This window comes from Sminthopsis crassicaudata, chromosome 2, assembly GCF_048593235.1.
Source record: "Sminthopsis crassicaudata isolate SCR6 chromosome 2, ASM4859323v1, whole genome shotgun sequence".
NCBI classification, from domain to species: domain Eukaryota; kingdom Metazoa; phylum Chordata; class Mammalia; order Dasyuromorphia; family Dasyuridae; genus Sminthopsis; species Sminthopsis crassicaudata.
The window spans coordinates 264,523,171-264,547,694 of NC_133618.1; the positions used below are offsets into that span (position 1 = coordinate 264,523,171).

The window sequence follows — 24,524 nt, forward strand, 5'->3', positions numbered from 1 at the left end:
AGACAAAAACTAAAACAAAACAATCCTGGTTCTCAAAAAAATGAGTAAAATAGTTATCCCAATGAAGAGATGTCTCATGAAAGGTCTCCTATACGAAATAACACTTGAAATAAGCCTTCAAGGGAGTTAAGGATTCTGCAAAGCAAAGGTGAGCAGATAGATAATCTTTGGTAGAGGGCCCAGACTCTGCAAAGGCAGAGAAGTATCATTATTATCAAATCGTTGAAGATCTTTTTTTACAATTTTAACAATAATCACAATGACATCTAGTACTCTGTACCACTGAGTCAAATATGATGTGGAAGATATGACCTGCAAGAGAGCATATTTTGAAAAAGCATCTCTTTCAATCTTATATTTTTGTTGAAGATGCCCTTGAAACATGTGCAGAACATTGTCATAAAAATTGCTTACATAGATAAGCAATAAATGTCTTTTTTTTTAATTTTCTACTTTTTGGGGTGAGTAATTTTCCCCCACAAGGTATTCAGACTCCTCTTTATTTGATATCTTGATACAGAATCCCACACTTACTGAAGAAAAAAAACAATTAAAGAAATGTATATTTGTCTCTCTTCCAGATAGTCTTTATTCAGCATGGAATAGTAGATACAATTCTGGGCTTGCAGTCAAAAACAACTAAATTCAAATCTTGTCTCAAATCTTTACCAGTTATGTGACTACAAAAAAGCACTTAATCTTACTCAACCTCAGTTTTCTTACTTATAAAATGAGCATAATAGTAATATAAGGATCAAATGAGAATACTTATATGAAAGTGTTTGGCAAACTTTAGATCACCATATAAGCTTGAGCTATTTTTTAAATTATGGTTTCATATAAGCTTCCTGGAATTTCATTTTCTCCTCTATCACTTCTCACCATTTTGTGAGACAATAACAGGCCATAGTTTAAACCATCCTCATCCAAAATGTTCTGCAAATTAGTTTATGCTCTAAACCCATTTAGCCAATAACTGCTAAGACCTTCTTGCTAAGTATATGTATACTGTCTAAAATAATCTTTGTAGAATATTCTTTTGTTCTCCTCCAAGAAACTGATTCTGGTTAAATCTCAACTGGAAATGGATAAATAAAAATAGCTATATTGACATATTAGTGACTATTCCTTTATCCATTTCCTTTTTTTTTTTTAATATTTCTAAAGTAATTAAGTCAATTCAAAGCTATTTCATTTGCCTACCATATCTTTTTATTCTTTTTTTTTTTTTCCTAATTTGGCATTGATTCTTCTGTTTATATTGATTTTCTTTTCAAAGTTTCATGGGGATATATAATGAAGTTGACCTCTCTATTTACCTGTCAGAGGAAAACTTATGAGTCATCCTTCCTAATATTTTTATTTCAATGACAGTAAGAATGTAAATACTGAAAAGATGCAGTTCTATGGGTTCTTCATTTCATTTCAATGGGTTTATGCATTTCAATGCATAAGAATCTAATGTTTAAAGAAGAGTTTAATTCAAGTTTATAGATATTCTAGAAATTGTGACTCTTAGCAACTTCTATCCATTTTCCTGCCATTGTTATTGCAAAAGCCAAAGAGGAACCCATAGAACAGAAGCTTATTTTGTCCTTTTTTCTATTTCAGGGATCTCCAAAAAGCAAGTATTCAACATGAAGTTGCAATCTGTTAGTGACAGACCTCTCCATATGGAGCTAGTCTAATTTTTAGGCAGAAGTCAGTGTTATCAGGATGGTTCTGATACTCAAAACTTTCCAATATTTACCACTTGTCAGGGCTTGTACCTCACTGGTATAAACTCCTACAACTCATAATTTGCTTCCACATCCTAAGGAGACACTGGATAAGCTTTCTGTGGAGAACTTTTCCTATACATCAAAATGAACCAAAATTCAAACATTTAAAAAATAAAGAAATCATCAGTTTTATATATAACATAAATGTTCAAATACATCACAGCTCACCTGGGAAAAAAGATGACCATCACCTTCTCTACGAACAAGATTGGACAGGTAACAGTGAACCACAAGATGGGAGTCATCTAACACTGTGTTAAACCAGCGCCGTGTAGGGAGCAAGGCCTAGAATAAATATGACAGAAACCAATTTTGCAAATTCTCCACAGCTAAAATAGAATTCTGGGGCAGCTAGGTGGCATAGTAGATAGAGAACCAGGAATAGAGTCAGGAAGACTCATCCTGAGTTCAAATCCAGCCTCACACACTTACTAGCTATGTCATCCTGGGCAAGTCATTTAACTCTGCCTCAGTTTCCTCATCTGTAAAATGAACTGGAGAAGGAACAAAGTAGAATTCTAATGTTACCTAACAAATGTTGCTCATAACAATGTATTTTATCACTATCATGAGAAACAAACTGACTTCATAAGCCATTATTAATGACTTCTAGAATTTTTGACTAGGTACTTTTTACTACAATTTTGATAATGTATTGGTTAGGTGGATTTTGTTGTTTTTTTTTTTCCTGGAGACATTTATGACAGATATCTAGCGCAAAACAAAGCTGATGTAATTAAATACAAACACTGTCCAACTAGGGCTTCTGCCTCATTCTTAGATTTCTTACCTCTAGATCAACCACCAGCTCAATAAATCGTTCACAGTAATGTACTTTGTCCATAGTGAGGGTTTCTAAAAGAAAAAAATGTTATTTTTTATTTTAATCTGCCATCATTCATATTCTGCTATAAAACTTCTATTTTGAAACCTCAATGTCTATCTAATCTCTCAGATGAGGGTGAAAAGGGGCATGTTTAGAAGGTTGTGATTAAGAAAGAGTCAAGTTAAAGGTCTCACCACAAATCTCAAATAAAAGAGCTCCATTTCTCATCCTTACTTGATCTCCTTTTTTTTTTTTTTTTGAATCCTCTTTTCCTCTCTCATCAAGTAGTACCATATTCCAAAGAAATCAACTCTACTTAGAAACTAGATTTAGAGAGGGCCTAGAAACTTGAAGAAGAAATAAAAAATAATTTCACACTATTGTTATTTGAATTTCTTCCGTTAAAGAAATTATTTTTGTAAATTCTTATTCAGTTTTACATTCTTCATATTCTTCTTCTCTAAAGCAGTCTTCTTGTTTTTAAAAAAAAAAAATGGTATTTTAAAAAATTTTCTTTTAAGGCCAAAAGTACAAAATGACAGAAAGTAATTTAGATAAAACATTTTGCCAGTTAAAATCATACTGTCAAAAGCTTTGTCTATTAAAGGGAAAATAACTTCAAATTCCATAATAATGAATTGCTTTTTCTTAAGGAATGTAAATTAAATAATTATTCTACTGTTTCACAAATTTTGATCTGAAAATTTCATGAGAAAATGCTATACATAAAATTGATGTACAACTTAGCCAAATAACATTTATTCAAACACACAGGACTTAAAAAACATTTAGACGTAAAGGACTTCAAACAGCAAGCATTAAGACATGTAATAAAACCTAATCAATATTTCTTTTATTTTAGTTATTATTTTTTCTGATTTACCTCACCAAAACAAATAAGTTATATCAAAAGCAAATGGAAAAAAGAGTTACAGCTAAAGGTGGTAAACAAAAGCTAAATAGTGGTAGCCTGGTGTAGGGAATAAAGTAAAAGGCTATATAGGCTGGAAGATTTAGGTACAAATTTAACTAACATACTTCGAGTGTGACTGGGCAAGTCACTTAACTCATGTACAAGTGGAAACTCCATAGCACTTAGCTTTGAAGTCACATACTACAATCTGACTTGGTGGCTTAAAGAATTTAAGATCTTTCGGATAAAATGATGCTCTCTTCTTTATTAAAATGCATAAACTTAAAGGTCCCATAAATAATGGCTAGGATAATGGAAATGTTTCAGAATTTAATTATAGTAAGGTGCAACTCCCACTAGGGTTTATGATGTTCCCAGCATCATTAATTTATTATTTCCTCAGGAAGTGAGGTTTGGGATGGGAGGAAATCTACTCCCAAACTCATTTCTCTAGCTCAAAGGGTAATATGTCACAAGGTCCTTGCTCAAAAATAGTTCCATTCTTGCCCAGGGTGCCTATAACAAATAGTTGGGTAAAACATCTATTTTTTTTTTATATTTAGATATGCAATAATTATAATTTAAATTATCCTAAAAGTAGATTTGAAAGCTAATTTTAAAGCCCCATTTAATTTGACAAAATCATATGGATAACAATTTAAAAAACAAGCTGACTAAAACAAAACAATTACCAGAAAGTGGAACTGATTTCAGCACAGATATAAACCTCTGGATAAGCTCTGAAAGGAATCTTCGCTCCTTATGGGCCCTAAAAATAACAAACATTTGATATATTTATGTATCTGAAAAGACATTAAAAAAAAAATTCCAAAAACTGAAACATGATTATCATTACTACTATATTTTATTATTATATGCTGGGTCTATCTCCCTGCCAAAAATCTCTCCTTGTTGCAGTCTGTGCTGTCAAAATAATCTTCCTAAAATATAGGTCTGACCATATCATCCCCTAATTGAAAATTTCAATAGCCCCCTAATACTTCCTAGTTCAAAGAGAAAATGTTGCTTAGCATTCAAAGTCCTTCATAACTTGTCTCTACACAGACACTTTTCTATCTTCTTAAAGCCTTACATCATCATCCCACCTTACTCTGCTACCCATATACCAGTCTCCTTGCTCAAATAAGACACTCTATCTCCTAAATCTGGACATTTTCCCCAGGCTGTCCCCATGCCTAGACTCTTTTCCCTTCTTATTTGTGGATCTGCTTCTTCCTTTGAGGGCGAGATAACACTCAACATTTGATATTATTCAACCTCTCCTAATTCTAGTGCCTTCCCTCTTTTATTTCCTATTTAATCTTTATAAAGCTTCTCTGTACACATGTGTTCACATGTTATCTCCCTCATTAGACTGTGAGCACCTTGAAAACAAAGGCCATCTTCTGTATTTATTTGTATTCTCAGGACTTAGCACAGAATCTAGTTCATGGGAGGTACTTAATAAATATTTAATGGCTGAGTCTTTCTCTAAAACCAGGAATATCTTGAGTTTGAATTCCTAATTTGTATAGTATATCAAAGCACTGAATTAAAAATATGAGGAAGCTCTATTACCTACTTTATTGAATTACTCAAAGGAAATATGTTGTGGTACAAAGAGCACTAGATTTGAAATCAAAGTACCTATGTTCAAATTCTGATTCTGCTAATTATCAATGTGATTTGGGCAAGTCAATTAACCTTTCAGGGGCATCAGTTTTTTAAAATGATACGTTGGACTGGATAATCTCTAAGGTCTAACTTTATAAACCTCCTATTTCTGCTAAAGATCTTTCACCATCAAGTAAAAGATACTAGATGAGAAGGGACTTCCCCAAATCATCTAATTCCCATATTCATTATTCATATATTTACTCAGCAAGTACATTTGACATATTAAAGGCACCTAGAGTAAAAAAATATATACCTATCACTTTGGGCTGACCAAGAAAAAGAGAATGACATACGTTAAAACTGGTCCAGCCATTCTAGAAAGTAATTTGTAACTGTGCCTAAAAAGTTACTAAAATGTAATCTCTGATCCAATGATACTATATGTACAAAAATATTTAATATTATGTGTACAAAAAAAAATCTCTTTTTGAGATATTAAAGAACTAGAAAAACAAATAGTTCTTAAATTGTAACCAAACACAATTCCAGGTCAACTATGATAGAGGTCATCTGAAATTCCTATTACTAGGGAATCTGAGAATGGTAGATCTCTTGAACTTGAGAATTCTGAGCTGCAACAGGGCTAAAATCAATTGGGTGTTCACATCAGGTCTGTTACAAATATAGCTTCTAGAGCATAAGAACCACAAAGAAGAAGGGGAAAACTGATTTTGGTCAGAAAATGCAGTAGGTCAAAACTTTTTCATGGACTGATCAAGCCCACAACTGTTTATTGCACTTCAAGCCTGAGTGAGAAATGAAGGCCCAATGTCCAAAACAAGTATTCCAGAGAATCATGAAGAATGCTACCCATCTCATGGTAGAGAAGTGATGGACTAATATGTTAAATGACTTGCATTTTTTAGTATCTCCTAGTGGTCTGAATTATTTTAATTATTGACTGCTTTTATCTCCTTGCTGTCCAAAAAAATCTAAGTCTTCTCCAGCATCACAATTTAAAAGCACTGATTTTGTAGTTCTCAACTTTCTTTATAATCCAACCTCACTGCATGTCCATATTTACAAGGAATAAGAAAGAAATACAATTAGGAAAGACAGAGGGAAAAAAGCCTGAAATACAGAAGAAAAAAAAAAAAAAAATCAAGAGCAAATAGCTTCAAGAAGTAGAGAGAAGAACATTTCAAGAGGAAGAAAGTAGTCAGTGATGAACACCATAGAAGAAAGAAGTGAGTTAATATGATGTGGCAATTAAAAATTAGTGGCTTTAAGAATGAAAAGGAAAAAATTTAAACTGTAAGGGATTAAGGAACAAATTGAGGGCAAAGACATGGAGACCATTGAAACAGATGTCTTTTGGGGAAAACGGAAGGGAAGAAGGAAAAATAGCTGCAAGATAATAGAGGTGCTTTCCTTTCTCTTTAAAAAGGAAGATCTGATTATAATTATAGAAGAAAAAAAAGGAGTCAGTTAAGAAGAGACTGAAAATGTAAGAAAGAGAGAGAATAACTGACAACAATCAGTAATTCAAGGAATTCCAATAAACTTTGGATGGAAAAAGCAACCTGCATCCAGAGAGAGACCTATGAAGACTGAATGAGGATGGAAGGACACCGTTTTATACCATTTTTTTCCTTCTTTTTTTTCTTGTAATTTTTTCCTTTTGTTCAGATTTTTTTCTCCCAACATGAATCATATGGTAATATTTTTAAAATAAATGTAAAGTGGGGAAGCTAGATGGCACATTGAATAGAGAACCAATTCTAGAGTCAGGAGGACCCGAGTTCAAATCACACTTCCTAACTTACACTTCTTGTAACACTGGACAAATCACTTAACCCCAACTGCCTTATTCCCCCCCCCCACCAAAAAAATGAATATACATGTATAACCTAAAAAAAAAAAAAAAAAACACTTTTTTCTAAAAGAACCTATCAAAAAAAAAAAAAAAAATTGGTGAAACCAAAAAATTGAAAACAGGGAACATGATCAAGAACCCAAAGATATTAGGCTTGGAAATAAGTAAGGGTATCTTTTCTGAAATAAAAAGGAAAAAAAGAATGAGTAAAAGATTATCACTTTTGAGATGATGAGTGGTATTACTATAAAAACATTCTGAATTGGAAAGTATGTAAGATCACAGACTTCATTTTCATGCTTTTCATCTCCACAAAATCAAATCTATTCAAAAGGAAGAACTCATTTAAAAGACATGGAAATCTGGAACAAATCCTGTTAGATCATTTTAAATCCAGAAAAACACCATGAGGAAGTACTACCTGCTGGTGAACAAACTTATCAATGATAAAGAGGAAAGAGAGAAAGCATAGAGAAAGCATAGAATAGACTGGTTCCAAACAATGACCTAAAAACATCAGTGATAATCTGGACACCATTTCCAAAACACAATCCAAAACTTTTAAAATCACCTATAAAAGCATATGGATATATTATGTATAGTGTCTGGCATACCAGCAAGCAACTTTAAGCACAATTTATGTGCACAAGAAATTCAAAATTTTGGAAAGACAAATAACAAAGAATAAAAATTTCACTACATACTGTTCTCGTGCCTTTGGATCCATTTTTTCATCATTCTTTTTTATCAAGTTCCAGAATTTTCTAAGCTTGGGCGTCTTTTTCAATTCTAATTCCAAACGTGCCTAAAAGAAGGTGGGATGTAGTCACTGATGGCATTAAATTGCATGTGGGGTAGAAGCACAAACCAATACGCAATTCATTTCTCACATCTACCTATTAGAAGCAAGTTGCACTTAGCAAAACCTGAACATACTCCAAAAGCAAAGTTCCTTATACTAACTTCCAATTCTTTTTGACATTCAGAACACATTTCTTTGTTATGAAATTGCCTTTTCTAATAAAAAAAATCTAAATAAGATCAGTAATTAAATCTAGTTCTCATTTCTAAATTTGGATTTGGTATAATACATATCTAGACAATTATGTTAAATTATTATAGGAATAATATGCATATCACACATTATTAAAAAACATTGTTTTATAAGATGTCAGAAAAAAAATTGGATTGCATAATACAATTGAGATAAACAAAAAGATTTAAGTTTTTAAACTGGTCTAATGCCCTTGGTGCAAATACGATAATAATGTTTTATATTTATGCAACTATCTTTTAAGAACTGAATAGAAAGTTTCATTTTACCTCAATTAATAAAGCAAAACTTATGCTATACTATTTAAAAATTCTAAGTCAATAAAAATACTAAGTTAATACTTTGAAGACAGAAAAAAGCAAGAAAGAAAATTGTAGTAATAAATAGATACATTTTTAAGGAGGGCAAGAACTTTTACCTACGTGAGTCAGTGACCAATTACTCAGGATGTGTTCAAGTCTCACATCAGTTACTTATTAGCTATGTGTTCTTCGATAAGTAACTTAACCTCTCTCTGATTCAATTTGCATCTCTATATTATGGGGATAAAAATTAGTCCCCAAAGATTAAGTGACATAACATATATATGTTTGCAAACCTTCAAATGTTATATAAGTATTAGCTATCATTAGTATTATTATCAAAAATTTTTACATCTAGACAAGTTAGGAAACATAAATATCTATGTTTTTGAAATGGCATTATTACTCACAGGTTGTAGACCCAACCACATTGGCAGAGAGATAAGCTGTTGTACTTGACTCCGGATCAGATCTACTTCCTATTCAAGGTATCAAAGAAACAAGTTATAAGCAAAACGAAATTTTTCCCTTAAATTTGCATACATCTATCTTTAAGGAAAAATATCAATAGACTAATATTCAGAGAGATAGCATAATAGAATTTCAAAGGAAAAAAGAAAAGATGAAATTAAAATCTAGTTGTTTTTTTTTTCTTGCAGGTTTGGGTTAAGGAAACTGAAATTCAAAATTCGGTATTAACTATTGATTTTCCTGATCCTGTTACCATCAGAAACTTGACTATACTTTTGATTTTCTCTAAACCTTACCATGAGGAAGAGAAAGTTTGGGGGAAAACCTCTAAATAAAGCTAAAATTACCAAGCTATTGAAGCAATGATCAAGAAAGAGTAATAAGATTGTCTGTTCCTGTAGAGAAAATTCATCTTCATTTTCAATAAGTACTGATTCCAAGATGCACTTGAAAAAGAAAGGGAAGTGTTCTGGTTTCTTCTTAAAAATCTAAAAAGTAAAAAAATAAATTCATTTTGAGTTAATTTATTCAAAACTACATTTTATCTTCTAGAAATAAAGAAGACATGACAGTACATACAAACATAAGAGATTTTGAAAAACTATACCTATAGGAAAAGGCTGGTACAATTCATTCTTTTAGTTTTATTTTCTATCACCCTTATCCATAATTATTTTAGTCTTTTTTCCAAGGGAAAAGTTTAAGAAGCCCTAGGCTTAACCCCCCCCCCCCCCTTTCAGGCTATCTTTAGTTCATGTTGCTGCACCTATACCTTTCCTATGTCCCACCCCAAACATTTTCCAACCCTAACTGTTAAGAACAATAACCAAAAGGATACCATAATTCCTAGGAAGGACATTCAATCATCTAAGACTCCAATCATCATTTCTCTGATTTCCCTATCCAAAACACTTCTCCCTCACCACCATTCCTTATATATGTTGCTTTCCCCATTAGGACGTTTTCTTTGAGAGCAAGGACTGTATTGTTTGTTTGAATTTGTAATATTAGTGTTAGCATAGTGCTTGGGGGAGGATCCTCTCTCCCTTGCGACCTCCTTCTGCCTTCCCTCCCCCCACACATAGTAAGTGCTTAATAAATGTTTTTCATTCATTCAAAGAACCACAAAAAGCTACAATATTTACAATGAAATTCTTCATTAAGTACTTTTGAGTCAATCTAATTCTTTATACTTTTTTAAGGAGCTAAGTACTTAACAAATATTAAATATTTACTGATAGGCCAAAATATCCACCCTTCCAATTAGTCAGTATCTCTAATCTGGCCCAGATCTGCAATCACTTAATGAATCTCTGAGACTACAGTTCACAAAACCTTAGCTTTTACAAATGGTTGCTGAATTTTCATACAAGAACTAAATGTTTCCTGGTTATCTCTAGGGAATTAAAACTTCTCTATCTCTGAAAATTCCTTATGGAATGGAATGGCAACTGTAGAACAAATGGACATAAATCTCTTCAGAAATAATTATTTTCTCTTTCTACCATACTTTTGTGAAACATATACACACATCTAAAAGAAGCAAAACTGTGGAGTTGAGTTGACTCTTTTGAAGCCTGGAGAAAATATTCTTATCATTTCATAATTTTCAAATCTAGGAACTTTCATAGGAAATTAGTTTGGACTCTCTAATGCCACATGGGCTCTAAGAAGCAATAACAGTGAGAAGTTTCAGTTCATAAGGTAAAAAAGGAAACTATCCCATGTCAGGAATAAAATTTCATAACTGAAGTCATAGCATGAAGTTTAACCATGACACAATCTCAACAACCACTCTGTTCACGTTAAAGCTACAAATGCATTTCCCCAGGTAGGATAAAAAAGAAACTGACAGAAATGAAATTACCATTTCATTTCAAGAAACATCTATTTGTATTTGTAAACTGTGCTTAGCTTTCACCAGAAATCAAAAGCTTCACAATCTATGTCATTTTTTTGTGTCAAACACAGAATAATCATACATGAATAATTTTTAAATTTAGGAAGTAATTTTACTGTGAGAACAGTTGAAAGAAAAAATAAACTGCCATAGAAACAACCTTTCAAATAACTATCAGAGCTACCTCTGCCACTGCAGCAAGTACTGTGCAGACAGGCACTGTTTATTGTCAAATTAAAAGTTCTGCTACTTTTCAACAGGTTAAGTTGGCACAATGTGAAGCTACAGCTCCTAGATCAAAGTCAAACTCAAATAAGTCAAGTAATTCAAATCTGTTACCTCCCACGCAGGGACATTTTCTCTGAACTTCTCATTCACCATACAGCAGATTGACATTAAATAGGCCTTGCTGGACACCTCTGCGGAATAATTTATCCACAGGTAATTTTCAAGGTACTGGCTGTTGAGAGTGAAAAAGCACAGAATATTTTATTAGTTGCTACCACCCACAGTAATGTGTCATTCACCCAAAAAAGCATAATTATCCATGTCTCCCTGAAAGCATTCTGAAAATCCATATTTATGATCTAAGAACAGTTCACAAAGTTACCTTAATCTATATCACTGTTGCTGCTGCAAACTTATTCATAGAAGATATAGATTAGATTAGATTACGCAGAAGAGACAGCAGAAAACTCATCTTGGAAGATACAATGGAGAGTGGCACACATTAACTATCATGACCAATAGGCCACAGGAAATCTCATCTAGTTTCCTTCACTGAATAAAAATTAGATACTTAACCAAAAGGGGTTGTGAAATCACTGGCTGTTCTTATGAGAATTTTAGTGGAAAGTCATAGCTGAAATATAGGAACTTAGCACAGTATCTTGAGTGTAAAACAAATGTTTGCTCTGATTGTCACAAATAGATTTTTTTTTGAGGAGCTATCAGTATAGTCAAATGTCATCTCTCCAGAATCTCCAGATAAAGACCTTTCACATTGTTATATCTGTAGAAAATGGAAAGTCATATCTCTAAGCTAAAGCTTTTTTTAAAATTTTAAAAACTTTTAAGATACGTAATAATTCTCTAACCTCAAAAACAAAATACTAAACATAATTTGTCTTTTCTTAATGGTTTGCTATGAACATCTATTATTATTCTACATTTTCTCATCTATAAAGAAAAATAATACTTGTAAAAACTCATCATATAAAGGTATAATAAGAATAATACTTTATAAAGCTTTAAAAGCTAAAAAGATGTGTGCTATCATCATAAACATCTATAAAACTCAAGTCCAATTTTGAAACCTCTTTTTAGCAAAGGAATGACCACAAGTTCTCAAATGCAATATTAGACAAGCCAAAGGTCACACAGGACCTATTAAGCTATAATAACTTCAGATATGAAATTAGCTAAAGACTGTATTCCAATCTTCCAAAAACCAGTATGGCTAAGTTCAGAGAAGGTCATTACCAGTCATTTGGAGAGAAGAAAACCAAGTACCCATGCCAATAAAATCAAATACCCTTAAAATTTTGAGGAAAATGATGGTGTTTTGAAGGCAATTAAAGTATATAGAGCAGATTATTTCTACATATTTCTGGATAGCCATGCTTTTCAAAATGTATTTTTCTGTATCTTCCCTTGATACTACAAACATGCTTGCCTGGGTTTTTCTCTTTTAGTGACAACAATGAAAGTTCTGCACCAAATATAAAAAACATGAGCAGTAAAGAAGCAATTCCTTCTCTCTACAGGCAACCCTATAATAAAAATATATCACCCCTCCCATATAAATGAATATTTGACAAAATTATACTACATTATTCAGTAGTATACAAAGAATGTTCAATATTGAAAAGCTCATGGTACTTTGAGAAATTTCATTTTATATTTACTAGCTTTTATTAGAGTAAATAAAGCATCCATTATCAGAAAAAAAAAAGGGGGGGGGGGATAAAATATTATTTAAGAAAACCAGAGTGAGAAAGAAGAAAAATAGTTTGTATCTTCAACCAATTTTTGCATTTTATTTTCTTTGTCTTTAAATTTTAATCTGAATGCATGAGCAGGGTATAAAATCATAGAAAAGGGTGGGGGGGGAGGCAAATGGCCTTCCCACCTACCTAAAATGGACATAAGACTCAGAGTTACACACACACGCTGAATCTAGAAGAGAAATACATTATACTTAACAGAGAAAAAGCAAGAAAAGGGATGAAGGTATTATACTGATGGAAGACAATACTGGCAATCGAATTATCACAAGCAAAACAAATTTCAGGATCCTGAAGGAAGAGATTAAAAGAAGGGGAAAAGACACTAAATCTAGTGTCTTAGATTCATTTTAAACAACTGAGGAATGGATGAATACATGAATATAATGTAATGTGACTGTGCTATAAGAGATGATTTCAAGAATTTTGGGTAGTAACAAACAAAGGCAGGGGAAAGAAAGAAAACTTAGGAAAACAGTTTATACTAGGAGTAATATTGTGAAGAAAAACAATTTTGAAAGACTTAAGAACTCTAACCACGGCAATGACCAATTACAGCTCCAAAAAACTTATAATGAATGTTACCAATCTCCTAACAGAAGTAACAGGTATAACATGCAGAGACAAACATTTTTGGACAAAACCACTATCTGGATTTATTTTGCTTTGTTAACTGTGCTTATTTGTTACAAAAATTTGCTGGTGTTTTTTTATAACGAGGAGGGTGGTACAAAAGAAGATAATTAGAAATAGTGATATTCCCAAAAAAAGTCACTGTAACATTTTTTAGAAGTTCAGAAGGAAACCAAATTGAATGAAGATGGTCTTAAAAGCAACACACAGAATTTATTACAAACTTCTTTATTTTTTTTCTAGGTAATTGAATAGTTTTATTTATAATGCCAGCATTTTAAATAAACTGCTAGTGGTACTTACTCTTAAATACCAAAGTTTCATAGTTCTTTAAAAAAGAAGCATAGGGGCAGCTAGGTGGTGCAGTGAATAAAGCACTATCCTAAAGTCAGGAGGACCCGAGTTCAAATCTGGTCTCACACTTAACACTAACTAGCTGTGTGACCCTGGGCAAGTCACTTAACCCCAAAATGCCTTAGCTAAATAAATGAATGAATGAATGAAAAAATAAATAAATAGATAAAATGAATGAATGAATAACTAAATAGATAAATAAATGAAAATAAATTAAAAAATAAAAATAATAAAGAAGCATATATGAAATGGAATCAGTTTCACAAACAATCCTCTTTTTTGTCTTATGTATATGGCATAGCTTCTTTTAAAAAAAATTTTAACCTGATAACATAGCTTCAACTAGACAGTCCTTGGTAAATAAAACTTAATTCTTTTTCTAGATGGCTCCTGTTATAATGTGTGCCTTCTCTCTAACCCTGTAACATGTTAGCCTCAGGGTGGCTATACTTGAATACTGGGCCTCGCCTACACACAAAGTTCCTGGGCTGGCATACCATCTTGACTGCTTTCTTTTCTTCCTGTTAAAGTTCTAGTTTCTGGATGTTTATACTAGCCCATCTATTCTAGAACACCTGACTTTTGACACACTAACATCTAATACCTGCTTGACCAGAACACTTTGCTTCTACTTCTTGGACCCTAAAGACTCATCCTACACTCCCAAACTTCTACCACCAAATAGAAAACCTACATCTGTGATCTAAACAACTATGTAATTTTTTGTTCAGTCTGCTTATGAAGAAAATGCTGCTAATGTTGTCAACGATTATATATTCAATCCCTAAACTTCCCAGTTAAGTTTTATTTAGAGAAAAATTCTGGGTGCAGCTAGGTGATACAATGGATATCGCACCAGCCCTGAAGTCAGGAGGACTTGAATTCAAATATGATCTCAGACACGTAACACTTCCTAGCTGTGTGACCCTGGGCAAGTCACTTAACCCGAATTGCCTCAGCCCAAAAAAAAAAAAAAAAAAAGAGAGAGAGAGAGAGAGAGAGAGAGAGAGAGAGAGAGAGAGAGAGAGAGAAAGAGAGAGAATTCTGTTCCATGGTCATAAATTATACTACTGACAGACAAGTTCTTGTAAAAATAGGTCACTGGTCAGTAGAAGACCAAAGTGAGAAAACATGACTGGTTCAACACTGTCCATTATAATAACTACCAGAAAAAGAGCTCACAATGCAGGTTTAACTGAGGATGGGGAATCATCTTAAGCATGTAAAAGTGAGCACTGACATATTCCAAATAACCTAATTCTAAAACTTTGAATCTTCTGTATTTTCAAATTCTTTCCTGTTTCACAGGACCTTTGGCTTTGAAAAAATCAGTTATTATAGAAGGACAAGTATATCAGTTCTTTTACCCTTAACAGAAACATTTTAATAAGACCTTTTAACTTACCTAAATTCCAGAAGCATTATTTTCCGAATGGCAAACCTAAAAGATAAAAATATAGTTTGTAAATTGTGATAAATTACTTTTCTCTTCTGGCTCTTCCACCAATATTTCAAAGTCACTACTGTATCTGCACTTTTCAAATCTTTAGCTTTATAAAGAAGCATCATTTTTCCTGTACATTTTGCCCATAAAATTTACAAAGGCTAGTTTATTAAACTTCCAAGCATTTTTACAATACACTCTACACTACGATTCATAAATACAACTTTTTGTTGTATTTTGCTGATGGCAAATCAAAGACATAGTGGGAAAATACACATCAATAATAAAGTTTCATTAACACTCATCACCTAGTAAGTAATCAATCTTAAGTGGCTGAGAAATAATTTAGGGAGATTTCACAGAAAGTTATGGATAATGGATGCAAGAGAAGTCAAGAGAAAATAAGATTCAAAATGCAGCTTGGGATATGCATTTTCAAATATGATTAATACAATGCATTTATTTCAAGGAAGAGTTTCTCTATTCAAGAAGGGACTAAGGTAGGTTAGTGAGTAGTGACTGACAATTAAAAACATCAACAAAATTTTAATTCATAAAAGAAAACAAAGAGGACAGAAGAGAATATAAACAAATAGAAGTGCTTGTTACTTCCCAGAGAATTTAACATATGTAAACAAACAGTATATAACAGAAGTTCAATTTCTTATATAAGCCTCTTTTTTTATATAAGCCTCTATAATGACATGTCTATGTTTTTGATAATTAAGTTCAAAATCAAAATAAAAAATGAAAAGGTTTCAATATCAGAGGGTTCAAAACGACTTTTGTTTTAGGGCAATACACACACAAGGTCAAACTACATAGACAACTTTTAAGAAGATATTCTCACATTTATTGCTATTTCTTGAGCTTTATGTTCTCTACAAAACCAAGGAAACATGCAATTATGCTGAGGGAAAAGAGAAAAAAAAAAAAAAACGGGAATCATCAGATTTTTTTTTTTAATACAGTGTTATTTCAAAAGATTATTTAACTAGATAAGAACAGATGTTCATCTTCAAAAAATGTTCATTTTCAAAAGCTAGTTCAAATATCCACTAATTTTGTTTTATCATTTTCTATAATGATAACAAAGCAACTAGATCAGAATATTGCCACTGGATAAAATTCTCCCATTTAAAAAATTAAATGTGTAGGCATTATGAATGTATAATACCACAAAAGTGTGAAATACCACAAGAGCGTGAAATGGTAAAGGCTTTCAGTTTGTAAAAGTGTAAAGAGAAAGCAAGAGACTAGCTTCCAGAGCTATATAAGCCATTCACCAGGTATAATACCAAATGACATTCAGCATCTCTAGATGTTTCACATGGACATTTTATTTCATAGTCCATCAACATTTATCCAATGGCCAAGGTGTGTAAGCTTAGTACCAAGTGCTATAAGAAAAAAGAGAGAAAAAAAAAAAAATTCAGCGAAGGCATTGCTTGGGGAAAAGGTGAAATCATTGTTTGTTTGTTTTTTTAAATATAAAAATGGGAGGAGTTGTTCTTTACTGAATTTGACTTTAAAACTTCACTTTATAATCTCTTAATACTAAATAATATCATATTATTAAATCTGTTTCTCTCTAATCCAGAACACTGTATTTAAGAATACACAGTAAATTCTTATTGGATCACTTTTTATTATTTCCCCATACTTATAGCCTTTTCCCCTTAGACTAGCTAAAATTTTTATACTGTTAAGTTGCTCTTGTAATTTGTAATCACTTTTCAGAATTGTGCATAGTAAATAACATCCATTTTTATGTGAAATTAGCATAGAAAAGATTACAAAAGCTTTATAAAATCTTTTATAAAGATTCTACATGTTTATAATGGTCTATGGGAACCCAACCTTCTCTACAACAATTTCAAAAAAAGGAGTGTCTACATGAGACTGAATCTAATTTAGTATCTTTAGAAAGTAGGAATGAAGCTAAAATAACTGGCTCTATTATTTAAATCACCTTTTTTCAACCAAATCTATTTCTTCTGAATACATGAAGAGAGGATAACTATAAAATGCAAAATAGTAATATGTGGTCGTCACTGCTTCTTCACTACTATTTCAGATCACTTTTCAATGTTTCCTACTCAAGGTAGTGAGAACCCGGAGTAGGAGGGTGGGGGGGGTGGGGGGAGGGGGGAAGAGTAGGAATCTCTAAACCAAATGTTTTTCTTAAAGTGCAAACTTATAAATTACTACTTTGTAGTAATCATTTAAACCAAAACAATGAAAAGAACTAACTATATACTACTAATGTATTTCCTAATAATATAGAAAAGACTGAAAGAAAATTGTTATGAATTGGTAAACTATCCTATTTTCAAGACTATACTATAGCAGGCAACTATTGTAGTCAAAAGTGATAAAATTTTCCTATAACTTTTAATTAGATACCAATACAAATATTAATCACAACACATTTTTAATATACAACAGGAACTCTGCCTTAAAAGTATTAAAGTATTTAATGCTTCTACTTAAATATTAAGAGTATTTTATGACAATGAATTTTGCATTATTACAAACTAGAAACAAGTTAATAAATCTTACATCAAACTATTCCCACACTATCCATGACTCCCAAATCACTGTTCAGGAAAATAGCTACCTTAGGCACTTGACTCAAAAATGGCCATTTAAATGTTTTAATAGACTTTGTAGCTGAAATGTGGTAGAATGTTTCTTAGCTTCTGAACTTTCGGATTTTGGGGTAGAATACAATCACATCAGTTTTTCTTTAAGTGTTTGAAAATTTTTAAAGGGTGAGGAAATAGCTTTTGGGATTGCCATTATAAATCTCAGTGAGCCTAACAAAGGACAGTCACTCCCTTCAGCTGTTACAAATAACATAGCAAAGTATTCACTGCTTAAAAAACATTGTTGGCTTTTCATTCTTTTTGTTATTTACACACTAACAAAAGGAATCTTAAAACCAAAATTTTACATCCCCCCCCCCAAAAAAAAAAATCACTAAAATTTATTTCTTCTCTTGATTCAAAGTATTTTCCAAAAGATAGCCCAAAAAAAGTGAGTATATAGTCTGAGTGAGAATAATATTTGTGAAAGCCTGCCTATTTTTGTCTTATTTCCACGAAATATATCTGCAACACACACACACACACACACACACACACACACACACACACACACACGTATATATATTTTTTTCATTAAAATTTTGTAGAAGTAAAAAAAATTAGGGTTGACAGTTATTGATGTCCTCTTGACTGCCTTTTTTTCAGTAATACCAATTGTTGGTACCCTCCCTTCTTACAGCTATCTTAAGACTGATCTCTATGTATGCCCTCAAAATTGCATTAAATCTAGCATATCCCTCTTCCTCTGTGAATACTTCTTGATCTAGATGCTCTTCCTGTCTTCATTTTATGCACCACCATTTCCATTTCTTCACAAAGTAAGAAGCTGTTAAGGTTCCAAATATAAAAAACAATAATAATAATAATAATAATAGCACTTACTATGTGCCAGGTATTATGCTAAGCACTTTATGGTTACTTTCTCATTTATAATCCCACAATAACTCTGAGGTACAGTTAAGAAAATTGAGGAAAACACATGAAATGACTTGCCCAGAGTAACTAGTAAATGTCTGAGACTAAATCTGAACTTGGCTCTTCCTGAATCCAGGCCCAAAAATTTATCCATTGCACCACAAAGCAAATGTAATGGTTTCACTGTCAATAATGACAAAAGTATGCTTTACTATAAAAATGCTGACATTTTTTCTATTTTTATTCTGCTTCTTGTTCTCCTTCCAGCTTTAATTAAACACTCTTGGAATAAGTTAATTTTTCTGATCTATGAACAAAAATTATCTGAAAACTTATTTTTTCCTCCACTGCTTTTCAATGTTCTGTAAGATGCCGCCCATAATCTTGCACCACTTTCTTGCATAGGACTTTGCAAATGATTTCATATTGTAAACATTGCCTGCTATGTATCTTAATTTGACAAAATTAAGTTTTCAATGGAATGAGTAACTTTGGTCTCTTCACTATGGGAATTGATAATATACTTTAGTAGAAAATAGTGATGATGATAACAAAAAAAAAAAAAAAAAACCACTGCTGATTCACATCAAGATTTATTCTTTTGGGGCAGCTAGGTAGCGCAGGAATAGAGCACCAGCCCTGAATTCAGGAGGACCCAAGTTCAAATCTGATCTCAGACACTTAACACTTCCTAGCTGTGTGACCCTGGGCAAGTCACTTATCCCCAGCCTGGGGGGGGAGGGAGGGAAGATTTATTCTTTTGTCTATTTTTCAGCATGAGGAGCTTTGTATGAAGGGCTATTTTAATAAAAGAGTAACCTTAATTGCATAGTATATCTTTTCATCTTTTATCTTTTCTTCTAACTTGGTGTGAATTTTGAGCATGATTCTAACAAAATAAAAGGTCTAAATGTCCATAAGTAGCTGGGGTTCAAAAAGGACTTCCCTATCAGCAATCATCACTTCTTGGCTATTAAGATAACTCATCAAGGATGAGCAGGATGTAAATGGATGCAAAAATAGAATGAGCAAAACCAAGAGAATACTGTAGAGAGTAATAGCAATATTGTATAATGAAGAACTGTAAGTGACTCAGCTATTCTGAGCAATACAATGATCCAAGATAATCCCAAAGAACTAATGATGAAACATGCTATCCACTTCCAAAGAAAAACAGACTGAAGTATGTTCTTTTCATTTTCTTCCATTCTTTAGTGTAATCTTCTTATACAAAATGACTAACACGGAAGTGTTTTACAGTATCCCATATGTATAACCTATATCTGATTGCTTCCATGTCAGGGAGAGGTAAGGGAAGGAAGAGGAAGGAAGAGAAAAGCTTAAAAATTGTTCTAACATGTAATTAGGGGAAAGATAAATAAGTGTGTGTGTGTGTGTGTGTGTATTTTTTTTTTTAAATATGATGTAGTGGAAAGAGAGCTAGCCATGAAACCAGGAAAACCAGGGTTCAAACCCTGAACCTTAACTTCTTAGTGCCCCAAAGCAACTATCCAAATCCATTAATTGCAAAAGATATATTTGTCTTAATTGGTCAATAAAGTTCCTTAGTAAAATCACAGATCAATTCAAATGATCAATTTCTTCCCTCTTTCACCCCTTTTAAAACATTATTTGGAACACATGATAACCAGTGATTTCCCAATTCTCTTCCTGAAAAAAGTATTGATGAGAAGGATAAATGTATAAATCATACAAATATGCATATCAATTTACATATTATTTTTGTATATGCATATAACTTCTTGATACTGTACCATGCTTCAATTTATTTTTGATCATTCTCCTTTATATCAACTTTTACATTGATGTTATTGTATTAAAATACATGTTGATCTAATTTGGAGGATTTTTATTGGATCCTTTGTAAGATGTCTGTCTCCTTACAACCTGCTACAGATGTTGGCACAAAAATTGCAATTATTTCACAATGGCCTTTTTTTATCATGTTTAATATAATGGAAGAAGAGATGATGAGGTATTATGTAAAAAAATGTTTCCTATTGCCTTTGAATATGCAGGGAGAAATATATAAATGAAACAATCCAAAATATGTATGATTGGAATGAGGTTGGTCATGTAGCAAGATCAAGGGATAGCAGATATATAACTCAAGTACTATGACAGTACTTAAGTAATGTGAAGATACCTAGAAGATAGTCATTCACCACTATCCCAACTTTTTAGGCCATCTGTGAAGAATGTAGACAAAAATCACCAAAGTCAACTGATCAATAAACAATTATTTCTAAAGCAGGACTAAAAGATCTTTCAACACTCTCCTTCCCAACTCATGAGTCTATGAACTCTGAAAATTAGTTCCATCTGCTTAGTTCCAGGGAACTTGCAAGGAAAAAAACCCAAATAAAATTGTGTTGAAACAACCTAAACCAGACACTGGATGGAAAAAGATAGGTATGACTATTATGAGTCTTTAGACAGTTCGGGTTACCCTTCTAGCCCAATTACTTCCATAATATATGCTATACTAGGAAGACACAGAAAAAAAAAAAAAAAAAATCAGTCAGTCCTAAACATGAAAACAAAAAACAAGAAAACAAAAACATGAAAAAAATATGTATATATCACTTACCTTGATCTGACAATCTCTTTTTCATATATAGCTTCAATGACCTATTACCAAAGATCAAAATAAGCAATATTGAATCAAAGTTATTTGGATAGATTCTATTCATTTTTCAGATAATCGTTTTATTTAGTTAGTAGTTTTCAACTCCTTAGATTACTTAAGACAATGTTTTAGAAACAATGTATAATCATTTTAAACCAACATTTTACAATGCATGTGAAGTAAAAGAACAAGTTAATATAAAACTGCAGGATAAAATATAGTATTAGACCAAATACAGGTTGTACAGCTAAATCTCATTTACAAACTCTTTGAAAAGTAAAAATATGTTAAGTAGCTAAGAACAGTTATAGGTGCACCAAAGTTTTGTATTAAGTCAAACTAAGTAAAAGTGCAACCTTTATTTGATTAAATAAAAAATATTTACAATAGTGTTAAAAAAGCAAAGCAAAACATGTCATATTTTGGAAAAACAAGTAACAAGATGCTTTAAAATATTTAATAGAGTTTTCCAACCCCAAAATTCATAAATATTTCAGAATTCAGACCCAAAAATGTAATGACTAACAGAAGCAATTCATTTCATTTATGGATAATATTTGTTAAAATATTCAAAGACACTTGAAGCTCTTCACTTAGTGCACCTGGAAAGCATTCTTTCCAGTCATCATCTCCAGTTATCAATTTAGAATAACTGAAATGCATGTGGCAGTCTTTAAGTTCTGATCAAAAGTGCTACATCCTCAATACACTGTGACATATTTTGATTTCTGGGGAAAGTTTGTCCTTCCTTCAAGTTTTGCCTAGTCGACATGGAACTTGGGGAATCTACTGTTGATACTTTACATCAAATTTCAACCAAAATAAAAACAGTATATATCAACTAGGGGAATATTACATTTCTTCCACCTTTCTAAAACTAGTGATTAAAATAGTATTGATGTTATCAAAGTGATCTAGGAGTTAAATCTTCCACTCTCTGGTTTTAACGATGCTATTTGGGCATTTCTGTAATAACAGGAAAAATTTCACTGAAGTCATATGTACAATCTAAATTATGTCAAGGCAGTCAATACTTATCTATTTAAAGAGTATTTTAAAAATAAAATTCCAATATTTTTTTCAAATATCTTTAGGAATTCATTCTTTGGCCTCTCTCTCAAACTGAACTGAGTTTAGGTTACTCTCATTCAGCCGCACAATGAAGAATTATAGCACTATTACATAGCAGTCTCTATTTTAACCCTCCATCCCTTCATTGAAACTGGTTTTCCTCAGATCCTTCCAATTAGGAAGTCCTTCCTCACTGGTTTAAAATCTCAAGTTATTTAAATACATAAACATATGTTTAAAGTTAGCTAAGACTAACTAATTTACAAAAATAGGAGCCCAAAGTTTTACATTATCTAGAAAATTTGTGACACAAACCAAAAATGCTTACCTTTGAATCAAAGGGAGATTTATTCTTGACATGTGGAGCCCAGTACTTACATGCTAACTAGAAATGTAAATAAAACAAATACAGTTATTATCATATAATAAAATAATTTCTTTAATTGTAAAAGACCTCTAAAATAATTTAGGTCTAAAATCAAATCCATTATCTTTTTTTTTTTCCAAAACTTTCTCCTCCTGCTCAACTCACTATTTTCCTTTCTGTCACCATTCAGTTTTCTCCAAAGATCTATCATACCTAATTTTCCTAATATTTGATTTACCTCTTTAATTTCTTTCTTATTTGTTTTGTGGTTTGATTTATCTAATTCTGAGACTGCAAGGTTGAGATCTCCCACTATTATAGTTTTGCTGTCTATTTCTTCTTGCAACTCTCTTAACTTCTCCTTTAGGAAGTTAGATGCTATACCACTTGGTACATATATGTTTAGTATTGATATGGCTTCATTGTCTACGCTACCCTTTAGCAAGATATAGTTTCCTTCCTTATCTCTTTTGATTAAATCAATTTTTGCTTTTGCTTGATCTGAGATAAGAATGGCTATCCCTGCTTTTTGGACTTCACTTGAAGCAAAATAGATTCTGCTCCAGCCTTTTGCCTTTACTCTGAAAGTATCTCCCTGCTTTAAATGTGTTTCCTGTAAATACCATATTGTAGAGTTCTGACTTTTGATCCAGTCTGCTATCCACCTCCGCTTAATGGAAGAATTCATCCCATTCACATTTACAGTTAAAATTACTAATTCTGTATTTCCTGCCATCATGATATCCCCTGATTATGCTTTTTTCCCTTACCCCCACCGAACCCCTTGCCCAGTATTAAACTTATGAGACCCACTTGCATCATGCAGCCCTCCCTCTTTAATATCTCTCCCTCCTCCCTTTAAATCCCTTTCCCTTTCTTATTCCCTTTCCTGATTGCTCTTTTCCTTTTCCTTTTTTCTTTCCCTCTTTTTAATGAGGTGAGAAAGAATTTTCTGTAAAATTAATATGTTAATTATTTTCTCTTTGAGCCAATTCTGATGGAAGTAAGGTTCACACAATGTTTCTCCCCCTCTCTAATTTCCCTTAGATATGATAGGTTTTCTTTGCCTCTTTGTTGGATGTGGTTTCCCTCTTTTTATCTCCCTTTTCCCCTTTTTCTTACACTATCCCCTTTCCATTTCTACTTCCCTTTTTTGTAGTTATATACTTAAAATCAAATTATACATGTAGTCTTAATGTATATCCACAACAGAAATACAGTTCTCAAGATCCCTTTTACTTTTTTCTGCTTCTCTTGAGTCCTACGATTGGAGTTATCCTCCTCAAAACTAGTCACTTATGATTCCTTCCTATCTTCCTTATATCACATATGTTACTTGCCACATTACAATGATTCTGCTTCCAAAATATATCTTGCAATGAGCCATACAATTTTTGGTCACGTCATACGTAGTAATTTGTTTTATTTGATTATTCATATATATTACAAGGCTTTTGTTTTTCTTTACTCTTTTCCAATGGAGAAGGGAAATAGGGAAAGTAAATTTTTTTTATTCAAAAAAAATTTTTAAAAAACCTCTTGCATCCATCATATATTTCCATTCCCTAACCCTCGTAAATAATAACTTCTTGTTAGGTTATAATAGTCTACAATAGTGTCTGAATTTTTCTTAGTCTCTTTCTGGTCTTCTCTTCTATCAATTCTACACATCAGTGTCAATATCCTTCCTCTCCTTTCCACCAGAAAAAGAACTTTCAAATCCTGACCTCCAAAT

The 24,524-nt window shown here is 32.2% G+C and overlaps 1 protein-coding gene across 1 annotated transcript in view; it reads right to left on the reverse strand.

Moving 5' to 3' along the window:
* AQR (aquarius intron-binding spliceosomal factor) overlaps positions 1-24,524 on the reverse strand; it is a 95,071-nt gene that overhangs the window by 65,904 nt on the left and 4,643 nt on the right. Inside the window, exons 2-11 of the mRNA XM_074289208.1 lie at positions 22,751-22,807; positions 21,313-21,353; positions 15,139-15,174; positions 11,080-11,200; positions 9,188-9,328; positions 8,780-8,848; positions 7,718-7,818; positions 4,213-4,289; positions 2,572-2,636; positions 1,950-2,066 (exon numbers count right to left, since the gene is read on the reverse strand). Of these exons, the coding sequence (XP_074145309.1) occupies positions 1,950-2,066; positions 2,572-2,636; positions 4,213-4,289; positions 7,718-7,818; positions 8,780-8,848; positions 9,188-9,328; positions 11,080-11,200; positions 15,139-15,174; positions 21,313-21,353; positions 22,751-22,807 (825 nt within the window). The remainder of the gene's footprint in view (positions 1-1,949; positions 2,067-2,571; positions 2,637-4,212; positions 4,290-7,717; positions 7,819-8,779; positions 8,849-9,187; positions 9,329-11,079; positions 11,201-15,138; positions 15,175-21,312; positions 21,354-22,750; positions 22,808-24,524) is intronic.